The sequence below is a fragment of the Tenrec ecaudatus genome, chromosome 10 (genome assembly GCF_050624435.1).
Source record: "Tenrec ecaudatus isolate mTenEca1 chromosome 10, mTenEca1.hap1, whole genome shotgun sequence".
Taxonomy (NCBI): Eukaryota; Metazoa; Chordata; class Mammalia; order Afrosoricida; family Tenrecidae; genus Tenrec; species Tenrec ecaudatus.
In genome coordinates this window covers 59,454,472-59,467,567 of record NC_134539.1, presented here as the reverse complement: position 1 = coordinate 59,467,567, position 13,096 = coordinate 59,454,472, and the positions used below count along the sequence as shown (strand labels likewise).

The 13,096-nt window shown below is 56.2% G+C and overlaps 1 protein-coding gene across 3 annotated transcripts in view; it reads right to left on the bottom strand.

Annotated features, from left to right (window-relative positions):
• The window catches only part of DAB2IP (DAB2 interacting protein), a 124,382-nt gene that overhangs the window by 75,673 nt on the left and 35,613 nt on the right, over window positions 1–13,096 (bottom strand). For all 3 annotated transcript variants that reach the window (XM_075560438.1, XM_075560437.1, XM_075560435.1), the window contains exon 3: window positions 6,067–6,215. In XM_075560438.1, coding sequence (XP_075416553.1) covers window positions 6,067–6,215 — 149 coding nt within the window. The remainder of the gene's footprint in view (window positions 1–6,066; window positions 6,216–13,096) is intronic.

The window sequence follows — 13,096 nt, the reverse complement described above, 5'->3', positions numbered from 1 at the left end:
GTCCTCTGTGCCACATGGAACTGCAGCTATCTGACCTGGATCTGGACCTACAAGTGCGAGAGCAACCATTTCCTAAGGTCCAAACAAGCCTGAGTACTGGACATTGTTCCAAATGCCTTACCTGTGCGAGCTCATTTTAAAGGCACACACTTATACAAGGGCACCTCCATATACCAGACACGTCGTTTTCATGAGGACAGGTGTGTGCCTGCAAAACATACAAAAATATACACAGGGAGACACACGTGTCTACAGATCTAGAGGGAAGGCTTCTCTGGCCTGTGGAACCTCCAGCTGGGACTGACTCCATCCTCACTAGCTAATTTCCTCCACCTCTAAACAGACTGCCTGGCTTTATTTTCTGGAAGGTACATGAAGGAGCAGCAGATCTAAAAGGAGGGCGATAAAAATGAGAAAGGCAAAAATGAATTGGTTCTTCTACGCGTCCAGGTTGTGTTCTGTGGCTCCCGTCCGCCATCTCTGATGAGGCTCAGCTCAAGCGCCAGGCTCGGGCTAGCCCTGCCCTCCCCACCCCAGGTGCCGTGGGGCTTTGAAGCACCAATACTACTCTTGAGAATTTCTGGGCTCCTGAATTGCAAGGCCTGCCTTCTGTGCTGGTCTCAACTCAGACTCTGTTTCCCTATGCCCTGGTAGGGTGGAAGACTTCTCAAAGTGCTATGTAAATGCAAGGCCTCCATAGGATAATTACCTGATTAAGAATCAAATCTAATTCCCATATGGAGTGCGGGAGGGGGGAGGGCCGGGCATATCTTCTATGCAGGTAATTAATGAATTCCCTGTCAAACTACTAAAAAGGCCGAGGCCCAGTTAACAAAAACCCTGGGCCTCAGAGCTGAGGGGGGGTGGGGGGCAAACAGGACCACCAAAATCCTATCAAGGGGCTTGTCAGAATGCTTAGGCAGCAAAGCACAGGAAAAGCCAAGACAGAAAAGAAACACCACTGGCTATTAAACTCGTGAAAACAATGTGTGATCACTAACAAGCAAATAAATGCAAACAACAAAGGAGTGCTATTTCCGAGCCTATCTAAATAACAAAGCTAGGTTTTAAATGCTAATACCGAGGACTTTGAATGGCATGAAGAAACAGGTACACTCATTCATGCATCACAGGGGAGTATAAATTATTCTGGATGCCTATGGGGTGGGGCTAGGAGTCAATGGTGGCACTGTGAGTTTTAGGGGCTGGGCTGCTAACTGTAAAACTGTGGGTTCAAACCCACTAAACTCTAGTTGAGATCCACAGTCTCAAAAACCTATGTAGGGTCACTAAGAGGGGTATTGGAATCGACTTGGCGGCAGTGGGGTTTGGGCTAATGGGGGCCATCCTTATTGAAAGCCTCCAACTGCTCATATTCCTTGGCCAAGTGATTCATTTTTACGCCTTGACCCCGTGGAAACAACGAAGAGGTGTTAGGCAAAGATGGCAGCTCAAAGATGACAACCACAGCATCGGTTTTTTAATAGACACAAGAAGCAAACCTCCTGCCACCCAGTCCATCCTGTCTGACAGGGCCCAGGGGGTTGAGGAGACTGTATGTCTTTAGGGGAATAGCCTCATTGTTCTCCCTTAGAGCAGCTGGTGGGTTTGAACTGCTGACCGTGGAGGGTAGCAGGCCAAAGTGCCACCAGGGCTCCTTAAGAGAAAAACCAGCTAGGCATTACCTAAATGGCTTTATTTTTAAAGGCGCAAACACAAGATGGAGCAGTGAACTTTTAGCTTTTTAAAACCCATTGGAGAGGCTTGCCTTCCCGGCTGCAGACGGGAACAAGGATGGACACTGTGCCTGGCTAATTCTGGTCGGCACGGTAACAATGGCCTTCTCTTACAGCTCCATGCACTTTAGTCGTTATCTCTCTTGAATCTCAGAATCCCATTGCTTGGTGGCTGGTGTAATTCCCACAGTGTCTGAGAAAATGGAGGCTTCACAAGATGAAGTGACTGACTCCTGCCCGTACTAAACAACCATGTGCTGGACACCCAGCAAAAGGCTAAGAAGCCCTTGCACACACTATTCTGTGCTTCATGAAATTTAAGGACCCTTTCAGAAATGTGCAAGACCTTGCCTTGGTTGCTAAGGAAACAGCAATGAGCAGGACAGGAGCTTTCTGTTACATGCAGACGGGCTGCTTTCATCAGAGCCCTGTTTCCAACATCATTACCATCACGCCCAGTTTGCAGATGGGCACACTGAGGTGCTGTCAGAAAGATTAAGTGTCTTGTCTCAGGAATGACTGGCTCCAAATGCAAAGATCCCAGACTACCAGATCCTCCCAGAGACCGCCTAAACGGCACAATCATCTCCACATCATCCAGAGCAACAGCCAGGGAATGGTGAGAGACCCTGCCTGTCCTGGGGGCAAGAAACACCAGGCCCAGGGCCCCAGTCCCTCTCATCTACTTCCCACGCCTCCTGCCTCTCATACGGCTTAGTCTCCACCCAGAGAGGCAGAACGAAGCCTGTCTAAGTCTGCGGTGTCAGTCAGTCGATGGCTCTTCAAAGGACCCAATTTACTGATCCCTCCCCCTCCCTGGTCCAGCACTGCCCAGAATCCCACTGCTAGCAACTTTCAGGTGTGGCAACTCCAGGCTACACAGGTTCCCTAGAAAAGGGTAACCAGTCTCTAATTCCACACATCATCAGTCCAGCATAACTGCACCTGGGCTCCATCCCCCACCTGTGCCCAGGCAAATGAGAATCATTGACTATTGGGAGAGGGAGTCCTGTCACTTCCAGACTAACCACAGGGGTGACACGGGTAGTCTGAGAAGGCACGCGTTCCCCAGCATGCATGGAGGGCCAGAGTCACCCAGAAATAATTACCAGGAGAAAAGAGGGCCACGGGAAGCACACTGCCAGCTGACCCTCCGAGCTGCTCAGGAACATTAATAAATAAATGAGTGGCTTGGACATTATCTCCTGGAAAGGCAACATGCACCACAGCCTATGTAGCTTTTATCGACATTAAAACAGCCTTAAACATGAAGTGGCGGCACTTCCAGCCTGCCACACAGAAACGCTTCTGCTAGCACACCTTCCACACGGAGAGGGGGAAAGGCGCTCCTCAGAGCACTGGTTTCTGAAATGATTCCGTCCTGGGTGCTTTATTCATAAAGACTCCACAGAAGAAATACATGTGTGAGGGGTCCAGGAACCCCGCTCCCAGGCCTTGGAAGCTTGTGTTTTCAGGAGAGTGAGTGCAAAGGCTCATACCAACCAGTTTGTCACCCTCAGGCTCCTCGAGCCAGTCATGCCTACCCAACCAGCCAGGTATGAGGTCCCCACACCTGGAGCAGACTTGTTCCTGAAGATGCCAGGACTGGACCAACCAGCTTCCAACCTCCAGCTGAGAGAATTCCAGCGTGCACACACACACACACACACACACACAGCCCCCAAAGCACAGCAGTTTGTGGAGAGCAAGCAACAAAGCTCCTCTGGCAGCCATAAAGTAGTCAAATTCACCTCAAGTCAAACCCCAGCACCCGCCCAGAAGCAGGGTTCTGTTTATTCTGGGAAGCCCTGGGTATTAGGCTCCCACCAGCCACCACTACCACCCCTCTCCCTGAAGACCCCTGTTCCCATCCCTGTCCCCATCCACTCGCTGAAGCAAGTGTCTAAGCACGTATCCCCCCCTTACTAAATCAGAGCCATATCCACCCCTCGCTGGGTGCACAGAGTCAGGATTTAAGCCCCTAATTGCCAAGCCAAAGGCAGCCCATCCTACCCACCCCATCCCCCAACTCCCACCAGCCTCCCACAGCACAGCACCACCTCAGCACCTTGAGCTTGGGGGCAGGGGCTCCACCACAGTTGGTTTGGCACACTCAACTCCAGAGGAGGACCGCAGGGACTACCCCAGAGAAACACCAGCCCGTCCATCTGAGCAGCGATGGCAGGGGCGGCACAGGAGTCTAGTTCTTACTAAAGGCGCAAATCAGGAGACCTTAGTCCCAGCAAAGCCCACTTCAGCTCTCGGGCTGGGGAGATGGATTTCCAACCCGGTCTCTACTTGCCCTGGGAAATCTGGGTTCTCTCCCTCTGCCAGAGAAGCCACCCAGCAGATTTTGTTGATAGAAAATTAGTAAGACAATTCCACACCACTGCCAGTGGCATTCTGCTTCAACCGCTACTGTTTGCCACTGCTTCCAGAATCGGGTTTGCACTTTCACTCCCACCCCCCACGCGAAGCCCTCTCAGCATGGCAGGGCTGACCTGACGCGAAGCAGGGTGGGACCTGCACGCACGAAGCCACCGGCCCGACCTCCGGCAGGGGCTGCCAGCCCAGTGCTGGCCGGCTTCTCAGTACAGGCTTCCCACTGGAGGGAGGCACACATGACATGCAGGCCACCTGCTCCCGGGAGGGCAGACACACTCACACTCAGAGGCCAGCCTGAGTGCTCTCTCTCCTGATCCCTGGACAACCACCACATGCACACAAAACGGGGTACGTACACAAGCCCCCGCATGTGGGTGCACAGGGTCCTGACCCCTGCCAAGGAAATCGCAGCTGCAGAGAAGGGCATGTTCCTGGAGAAGAGAGCTGGCGGTGGGGGCCCGGCGGAGGAAGGGAGGAAGCAGACCGAGGTGGCCTGCCGCCCAGACAATAACAAAGATGGGAATCGAGATTTTCAAAGACGCAGTGGCTGCACCCAGTGCAAAGCTCTGGCCTGGCTGCATCTTCCTGCCAGGGCACGCCTGGTCCCCTGGGGCACCACGGCCATCTGAGAAAGGCTGGGGGGTCCTGCCCAGGGCTGCTGGAAATGATCAGTTCTAGCAATTCTACTTGGGGACTGTGGGGGCTGAGAATCCCTGGGAAGATGCTGGGGTCTGTTAAATAGTCACTCAAGGTGGGGCTGGAGTTGGGCTTGAACTTGAACTCCTCTGCCCGCTGGAACCAAGTGAGGGTTGGGGAGAGAAAGAGACATTCTCATTGTACCTGTGCCTCCCCTACCGGGAATGCCATATCACCAATTGTACATATAGACACAGCCTATGAAAGAAGATGCCAGGGGCCTGAGATGTTGGGGCTGAATGCTAAAAGGGTTCTTTGGTCCTTGCCCATTCTTTCACCTCCACCAGCTGGGCAGGGGCACGTTCTAACTGGCACTGGAATCCACCGCTCTGCCTATGCCGAAGTGGAACGATGCCCGAGGCCGGCAGTTCAAGGAGGAAGAACCCGGTCCCCAGAGAGGCTGTGTGGCCCCGTGTCCGCTCCGTGCCCCCTCGCGGACACGATGGCTTGCCCTTGCTCGCGCTAGCCTGCTCAGCAAGCGTGACTCCCAGCAGAGGGAACCATCTCCTCTCTCTCCCTTCCGCCCCACGAGTCACCTCCCCCTGGAATTTCCACACCTGCTCCCAGGCTTGCCCGGAAGGAGGAACCGGAGCAGGAGACACCCTTGGGAGTGGAGCGGGGAAGGAAGGAAGCAGCTGCCCAGGCTGGCTAGGGGGCGGTCCACCTTCCCCGGGCCTTGGGCAATGCCCCTGAGCTCGGGGCCTGGGCACTGCCCGCTCCACTCACCCCAGCCCTCAGCGGAGCTCGCGCCCTACTTAGAGCAGATGTGCCCCCCTAAGCAGCCCGACCCCTGCTGCTCCCCTCCAGATGTTCGCCCTGTTCCTCACCACGGGCACCGAAAACGCCTTTTGTACCAGATGCCCAGGGGCTCGTGAAGGCAGGGGGATGGGTCTGGGGGGTGGAGAAGCCACTTCCGTCCCCAGCTCCGGGCAGCGCACGGCCCCGGGAACAATGTCCCCACCTCGGCGAGGCCAGGCAAGACTTCTCGGCGGCGAGGGGACTCCCCGGGAGCCCGGCCTCGTTCCGGGCCTCGGGCACACCCTCCTCACCCCGGGGGCGCAGGGAGAAGCGTTCTTCCCTCGTGCCCGCCGTCCGCGGTGGCCCCGCAAGTTCCCGGAGGACCGCGTGGGGCTCGCCCCGTCGTCGATCGCGCCCCGGCGGCGCGCTCGCTTTGTCCCCGCGCCCTCGGGGCGCCCTCGGGAGCGGGGCGCGGGAGGCCGGGCCGGGCCGGGCCGGGCGGCGGGCTCACCTCTCATTGTCCGCGGCGGCGGAGGCGGCGGCGGCGGCGGCGGCGCTCCGGAACCCCGGCAGGATGTGGCGGAAGCTGTGGTTGCGGTCCAGCTTGGGCTGGCTCTTGGTGCGCTTGATGGAGCCCTTGAGGCGGCGGCTGAGGAAGCCCTGCGCGCGGGGCGACAAGAGGGGGAGGGGCGCGGTTAGCGCGGCGGCGGGCCCGGGACCCGCGAGCGACCCGCACCCTCGCTCGGGCGGCCGGCGGCCGAGGCGGGCGCGGGCACGGGCTCGGGCTCAGCCCAGCTGCTGGAGGCCCGCGCCGACCGCCCGCCAGCCCGCCCGGCCCGCGCAGCGCGGCCCAGCCCACCCCGCGCAGCCCGCCCGCCACGTCGCCCCCGCCCCTAAGCCGCTGTTGCCATGGCGACGCCGAGCCCAGCCGAGGCGCACCGGCCGCTGCCGAAGCCGCCGGGGCACCCCCTGCCCCCGCCCCCGGAATGGGATGGGAGGGGAACCTGGGCACAAAGGGCGGGGCGGGGGACCCCCGGGGCCGCAACCACCCCTCACCTCCCACCCAGCGTCGCACGCACGCACTTTCCCAAACGAGGTCACACACACCCCGCCCACCTGAAAGAATTCTCGCTCCCCCACCCGGGCTGAAATGGGCAAAACGCCCCTCTTCGCCCACGAAGTGGGCACCCTCCGTCTGCGTGGTCACGCAGGTCCTCTGAGGGTCCAGCGGATACCCTGACCACCCGGAGCCCCATCCGGGGTACCTTTCCTTCGGGAAGTGCAAACCTAGAGCCGTGTACTCCAGAGTATGGGGGGGGGGGGGAGAAGGCCTGCAGGGCCTGGGCTTACTAAGTATCCCCATGCCACCCTTCAAAACGTGGAGCCAGGTCTAGGACAGGCCAGGGCTCGCCTCCGAAGGAGATGCTGTCCAGCCCGATCCATGCCCCATAGCAACCCCTCTCTGGCTAGTCCAAACGTCTGGAAGGCCACGGGCAAGCCTCAGCAAGGCACCCACTCAGGCTGCCTCTCCACGCCCCAAGCAGCACACTCTGTCTCCCCCAAAGGGCTTCTGGGCTAATGGACATGACAAGGAGCAGGCAGGCTCCCAATCCCTGCAGGTTGAACCAGTGCTGGCTGTACTGCTGATGGGGTCATGTGGGAGCCTACAGCCCTGAGTGAGGAGAACTTAAGTCTAAAGAGGGCTCCAAGGACTCACCCACGGGCCTCCATCCCAGGTGGTGGAACGGGCACACGTGAACAGGATGGTGGCTTTGTTTTCCTGTGGTTGCTCGTCAGTACTCTACATCCTCTGAGGTAGTTAATTGTGCCAACCTGGCCTATAAACACATGTGGGGTTAATTGAAAAGTGGAGGGCTACATGGCTCTGTGAGCCTTGCCTTTCTAGTTCTTGGGTCTCTTGCTTTGTGATGGTCGCACCAGGGTAGGGCTTCCTTGGCCAGTTCCCTGCTTTTCCTTTCAAGGCTCACTTCCTGCAAGACATCCTGAGAAGCCACATGGACCTACACTGATGCAGCCCTGGGTGCTGGAGCACCCATGTGGAGACCCCCCGCCAGCACTGAGATGCTTACACGTTCACTGACTCGGCTTTCCTCCTGCAGTCGGCATCATTGCATGTGTTTTTGTGAGATGGAGGACTTTGTGGATTGGTGTTGGACATAAGGGTTAATGGGTTAATGTTGGACTTATGGGCCTGGGCAGCACTTATGGGCCTGGGTTGGGATGTTTTCTTGATGTGCATTTAACCTTTATATAACACTCTCATACAGGAGTTTCTGTGGATTTGTTTCTCTAAAATACCTAGACCAGTACCATCCATCAAGGTACTTGAACCAGCTGCAGCCCAGCACACAGCTCTTAGGGCTGTGGAAGTGGTCTCTCCAGAGAAGCAGCCCGTAGACAAGGCAGTGCCCAGCACAGAGGCAGTGTCCCACCCAACAAGCAGGATCAGCCCAGGCTTTCACATGTTTTTCACATTTAACTGTTCGCTACAGGTTAGTAAGCAAGAACAAGTCAACAGGTGCCTAATCCACCCCTGCATCTCTGGACCACAAATGACGGGAAACCAACAGGAGCAGTAGGCACAGCAAAGGCCTGACCCTGCACCTTGGCGTCAGCTCTGTGCTGTGCTCTCCCAGCTGCAGCCTCTCACCAGTGATGGGGATGGGTGCCCCTGGTTAACTGGGCTGGTGTCTTGTCTACAGGGGTCCAGCAAGCCACCCCTCCCCCGCAGCGGCTTACACTCTTTCTTGGCTTTCACTTTCCGCACTGATGACGAGGTCGCAGTTTGGGCACGGCTGTGGCATGCGAAACCATGGAGCCTGTTTCGCAATGTATGTGGCCGATTCTGTAGCCCCCGTGACAGTTTTATCCCTATTCCCGAATTTAAAAGAAAAAAGGGCTGTGTGCCCTAATAAGCAGGATGGGACTCATGCCATTTCCTCCTCCTCCTCCTCTCCCCGAAGCTACAAGTATAAACAGCTCCCCCTCTTTGAAGCTTATTTAACCTAATATCCCCCCCACACCCTCAACTGACAGTGACCTTGAGAACGCCTAATCCTCTAACACATTCATTCATTCACTCCTTTGAGTCTACTAAGTACTAACCGCAGCAAGGTGGCAGCTGTGAACACTATGGGCTAAGTAGTGTGGATTAACCAGAGCCTGGGAGGGGGCTCAGATCACAGGAAGAGTGATTCTTCAAGGGCACAGAGAGGGTTGCTGATGACCCCTCTGCCTTGCCACATGTCCACCCTGGAGGACCTCATGTCCCTCAGAGGACACAGCCCTGGCCCTGGATTTAGCAAGCTTAAGGGATGCTCATCATCCCGGAAAGCCAGCACTGGAAGAGAGCTCAGATCCAAGGGACCTGAAATCCGGGGAGGGGAAGAGGCGTTCTGAGGTCACACATAGCATGGTTAATGGGAGACTCTGGACTCCTGTCACATGTCTGTTCAGCTTCTCCACTGGTGTCTCTCAAAAGGGGTGAAGGACTGAAGGCAACTCCTTACCTAGGCCTTGATGAAAGGACATACGGTTGTTGTTGTTGTTTTTTCCTGTCTCTTCATAAGCAGCTCCTGGAATTTCAATTCTAGAGGCAGTTGCAACCCCAAATTCAGAAGGGAGACTGGCCTTCCAGTCTGGAAAACTTATGTAGAGCCAAACCAACCTTGGTCTGAGGAGCAGGGGAAATGACTAGTTCCCTCCTTTCATAACAGCAAGGGTGTCCCTGCCCCACTGCCTGGGGCTGCTGCAGAAGGGGGGATCCAGGAGCCAGCATCCTGGGGATCGAATCCCAGCCCCATAGACCCCGAGCCAGGAGATGACAGGTAAGGTGCCTCCCCCCACCTCTGTGAAATGGGTTGGGGGTTCGGTGAGCATGAAACAGAACGACGCAGGTAAAGCTCTCAGCACATCACGGAGTATGCAGTAAGTACTCAACAAAAACCAGGTGCTCATCTCACCTGGAATTGCCACACCAATGTACAGTGCTGTTGGAAACACCCCGTTTGCAGTAGCGCAGGTGGAGGCCAGCTCTCCTGTGAGGGTTAGACAGGTCTTCTATCAGCACTCTCTCTTCCCCTCCTACAAACTCTGGGCCCTTCTAGATCTCTCCCAGAAGGTAATTCAGCCCTGCTGACCACTCCCTGGGGCTATCCCCAGTTCCCAAACCACTTGGGTTCCAATCGTCCTTCAAACAAGCTACAGGGAAATGACTGGGCCTCTCGGAGCTTCATTGCCCTTATCTGTCAAATGAACTCATGGTGGTACCTTTTCATAAGAAGTGAGCTACGCGATAGGCTGTGAACCTCAAGGTCAGCAGTTCGGATCCACCAGCCACTGGGTGGAAGAAAGATGAGGCTGTAAAGATTTACAGCCTCGGACACGCTAGGGAGAGATTCTACCCTATCCAAGAGGGTTGCTACTCAATGGCAGTGGATCTTACGAGGGATCAAATTAAGTCAGATAGCACCAGTCAAACAGGAAATAACAAGCTATCTACAGTAGTTGCCATCAGAATGCTTATTACTAAATGTTGGCACAAGTCCAATGGCCTCTTAGGTAACTACTCTGTGGGGGTCTGGACACTCAGAGAGGCCTAAAGAATACCTGCTGGTGATGGGGAAGGGGCTTGTGTCATGATTCGTTTTATGGATTGAAGTATTTCTCCTAAGAATATGTGTGGTAATTCCTAACCGCTAGGCCCTGTGGCCTGGAACCCTGCTGGCATAGGAGGTTCACAGTGGGTTGCCAACAGCAAGGTCAAGAAAGGCAGGCCTAAACAGTTACAGTCTCGGATATCCCCATGGGCAGCTCTCCCCTGTCTTTATGCTAAGTAGGGAGATGAGGGATACAGGGGGTTGTCCCCACCAAGTGCCTACCCTAAAGGAACATTAGCTGCCCATGCCACAATAAAGGGATTTGAAAGGAACCAGGCATACATGAGACACCTGTGGGGAAGATCCAAAGCTGGGCATGCAAAGACCAAGGTCCCTAGATCCAGGTAAAGGTCAACCTGGGCATGCACACACACTAGACACCAGCTACACTACATCACACGTGTGCCTGAACTCAGACACAGGAACAGCCAATTCCCTCGACAGCAGTCCCCCAGGAGGCCTTGCACGCTTCCAGAGATGGAGTGTGCAATCTGGGACTGTACTACACCCCACTTCCCTTCCCTCGTCAAAGTTCCTTGGATTTACAAAAGTGCTTCTGCCGCGTGAATTCTTGCAGCGTGGAGAAGCAAGAACCGGAGAAACCCATTCCAGAAACCTAACACTTACAGGTCGCTAGGAGTCTGCCTTAACTCAGGAAGGCCCGTGGCTACCTCCCGTTTGAGACCGGGTTGCCTGTGGTATGTTGAGGGAGCATCCTTTTAAGTCTGCGATGTCTCTTCAGACCGTCTCTTTCAAAATATAAGACACAGAGTAAGCAAGCAGAGATGGGGAGGCTAGATGGCAGGCCACAGGGACATCTCCTAGGAAGCAGGCAAACAGAAGCTTCAGGGACAAGGACCTTCCCTCAGAGCCACCAGAAAAAGCCTTCCCCCAGAACCTGCACGTGGCCCTCTGGCCACCTCACTGCTAAATTGCTGTTGGTTGAAGCCAGTGGGTGTGGTACTCCTGTGACAGTGGCACTAGATGACAAGGACAACTAGTGAATGAGGGAGCATGCTCACAGAGCCCTCCCAGGGCCACAGAATGTCCCCCAGTGTGGTAGCTCTGAACCCTTTTCAACAACCACTTTGTTTTCCTAAAGCAACCCCTCAGAGGCCCCTCAGGAACAAAAGCACTTGGGGTGGGCGGGCTGCTCTGGGGGAAGCCTCTTGTCCATTCCCTGCTGCAGGGACTGCAGTCTGAAGCAGCATGCAGGGCATCAGATGAAGACTGGCCCCTCCCACAGTGCACACTTGGCTGCTATAGAAACAGGCTGGGGTCCAGGGTACTTGCAGGCAGCTGGGTCGCCCCCACTTGGGTCAACTAAGCCCCCCCCCCAAGAACTTTTGCTACAGGCTACCTCCTGGTGCCCACCTGCTGTTGCCCACCCGCTGTTCCTGTTTCAGGGTAGCTGGGCATGAAGGCCTCTACCCATCTCTGTGATAACCCCCATACTTCTAGATGTCCTGCCTTCTAGTTGGTCTACGGGCCCCTGGGCTCCTAGCCAGGTCACTGACCAAAACTCAGGGCAGTCCCATGTGGAGAACCAGAGTCCCCAAGCAGCTCTCCCCGACCCCACCTGTCCAAGCTGCCACGTAACTACCCTGACAGCTGGCCACGGCCCTGCTCCTGCTCCAGAGGTCCCGAGAGACTCTGGAAGGCCTTTCTGAATTCCACACGTGATTGCTTGATTCACCCACTACCATCCATTCCAAGGAAGACGATGATGGTAATGGTGATGGATGTGGCCAGTTATCGAGGGCCTGCTTTGCCAATCTCTCTGTGTCCGAGGAAGCTCCCTGACTCGCTCCCAACTCCCCGGATGCTGGCACTACCGGTCCACAGCCTCTTATCCAGGGACCTTGGGAGGACATGGGCGTCTGATTTTCAGAAGGAGAAATGGAGGCACAGAGAGGTTCATGCACTAGCCCCCAAATGGTAGACCTGTTATGTGATTGAGCTGGGACTTAAAACAGGAAAGTGTGTACCTCTGAAGTGAGCAGGGCAGGGATCGCTCTCTCTCTCTCTCTCTCTCTCTCTCTCTCACACACACACACACACACACACACACACACACACACACACACACACGCAGCTCAGCCCATCCTCCACATACTGGCCAGGACCCTGTGTCAACCTTAGGCCACCTGGGAAGGAAAGAAAGGGAAGACCCCCACCCAGCCCCTGGGCCCCTGCACGAGGACTTCCAGGTGAAGAGCAGGAGATGTGGGGGGAGGGGAAGCTGAGCATAAAGCCTGGTCTCCTCTGCCGCCCCCACCCCCCACCCCGGCCATCACAGATTCCGGCCTACAGCTTTCTGGTTCAGGCCGGTCTTCCTCTCCACGACACCCCCTTTCAAGAATGCTGTGCTATGCCACAGGGGGGTGGGCAGCCTCTGACTCCCACTGAGCCCTCAGCTGCCTACTCTGGGACACCCCCCCCCCCCGCCCGCAGTGCTCACGCTGGAGCAGGGCCCTGCACCCTGAGACCTCCTAAGGCCCAAGAGAGCCTTCAAGGAGGAAGGAGGCTTTGACAGGCAGCTCTCTCAATGCTTTTCTTTCGAAATTCACAGGAGATGGAAAGCTCCCACCCAAACATACCCATCCCCGGGAGGGGAGGGGAGGCTGCCCGGGATGCACACCCCACCCTGGCACAGGCTCCTGGAAAGCTGCTCCTGGGAACGCAAGGGGAGAGCCAGGAGGGTCTGCTAGCAGCACCCAGCCCAACCCTTGCATCCCATGGCACCTGTGAGGGACCCAGGGCCCGGAGGGCAGGGGAGATTTGCCCAGAGTCGACACCAGGACAGTGGAAGTAGGGTCTCCTGGTCCTCACCCCACACTCTGCAGCTCCAGTCTCCCATGC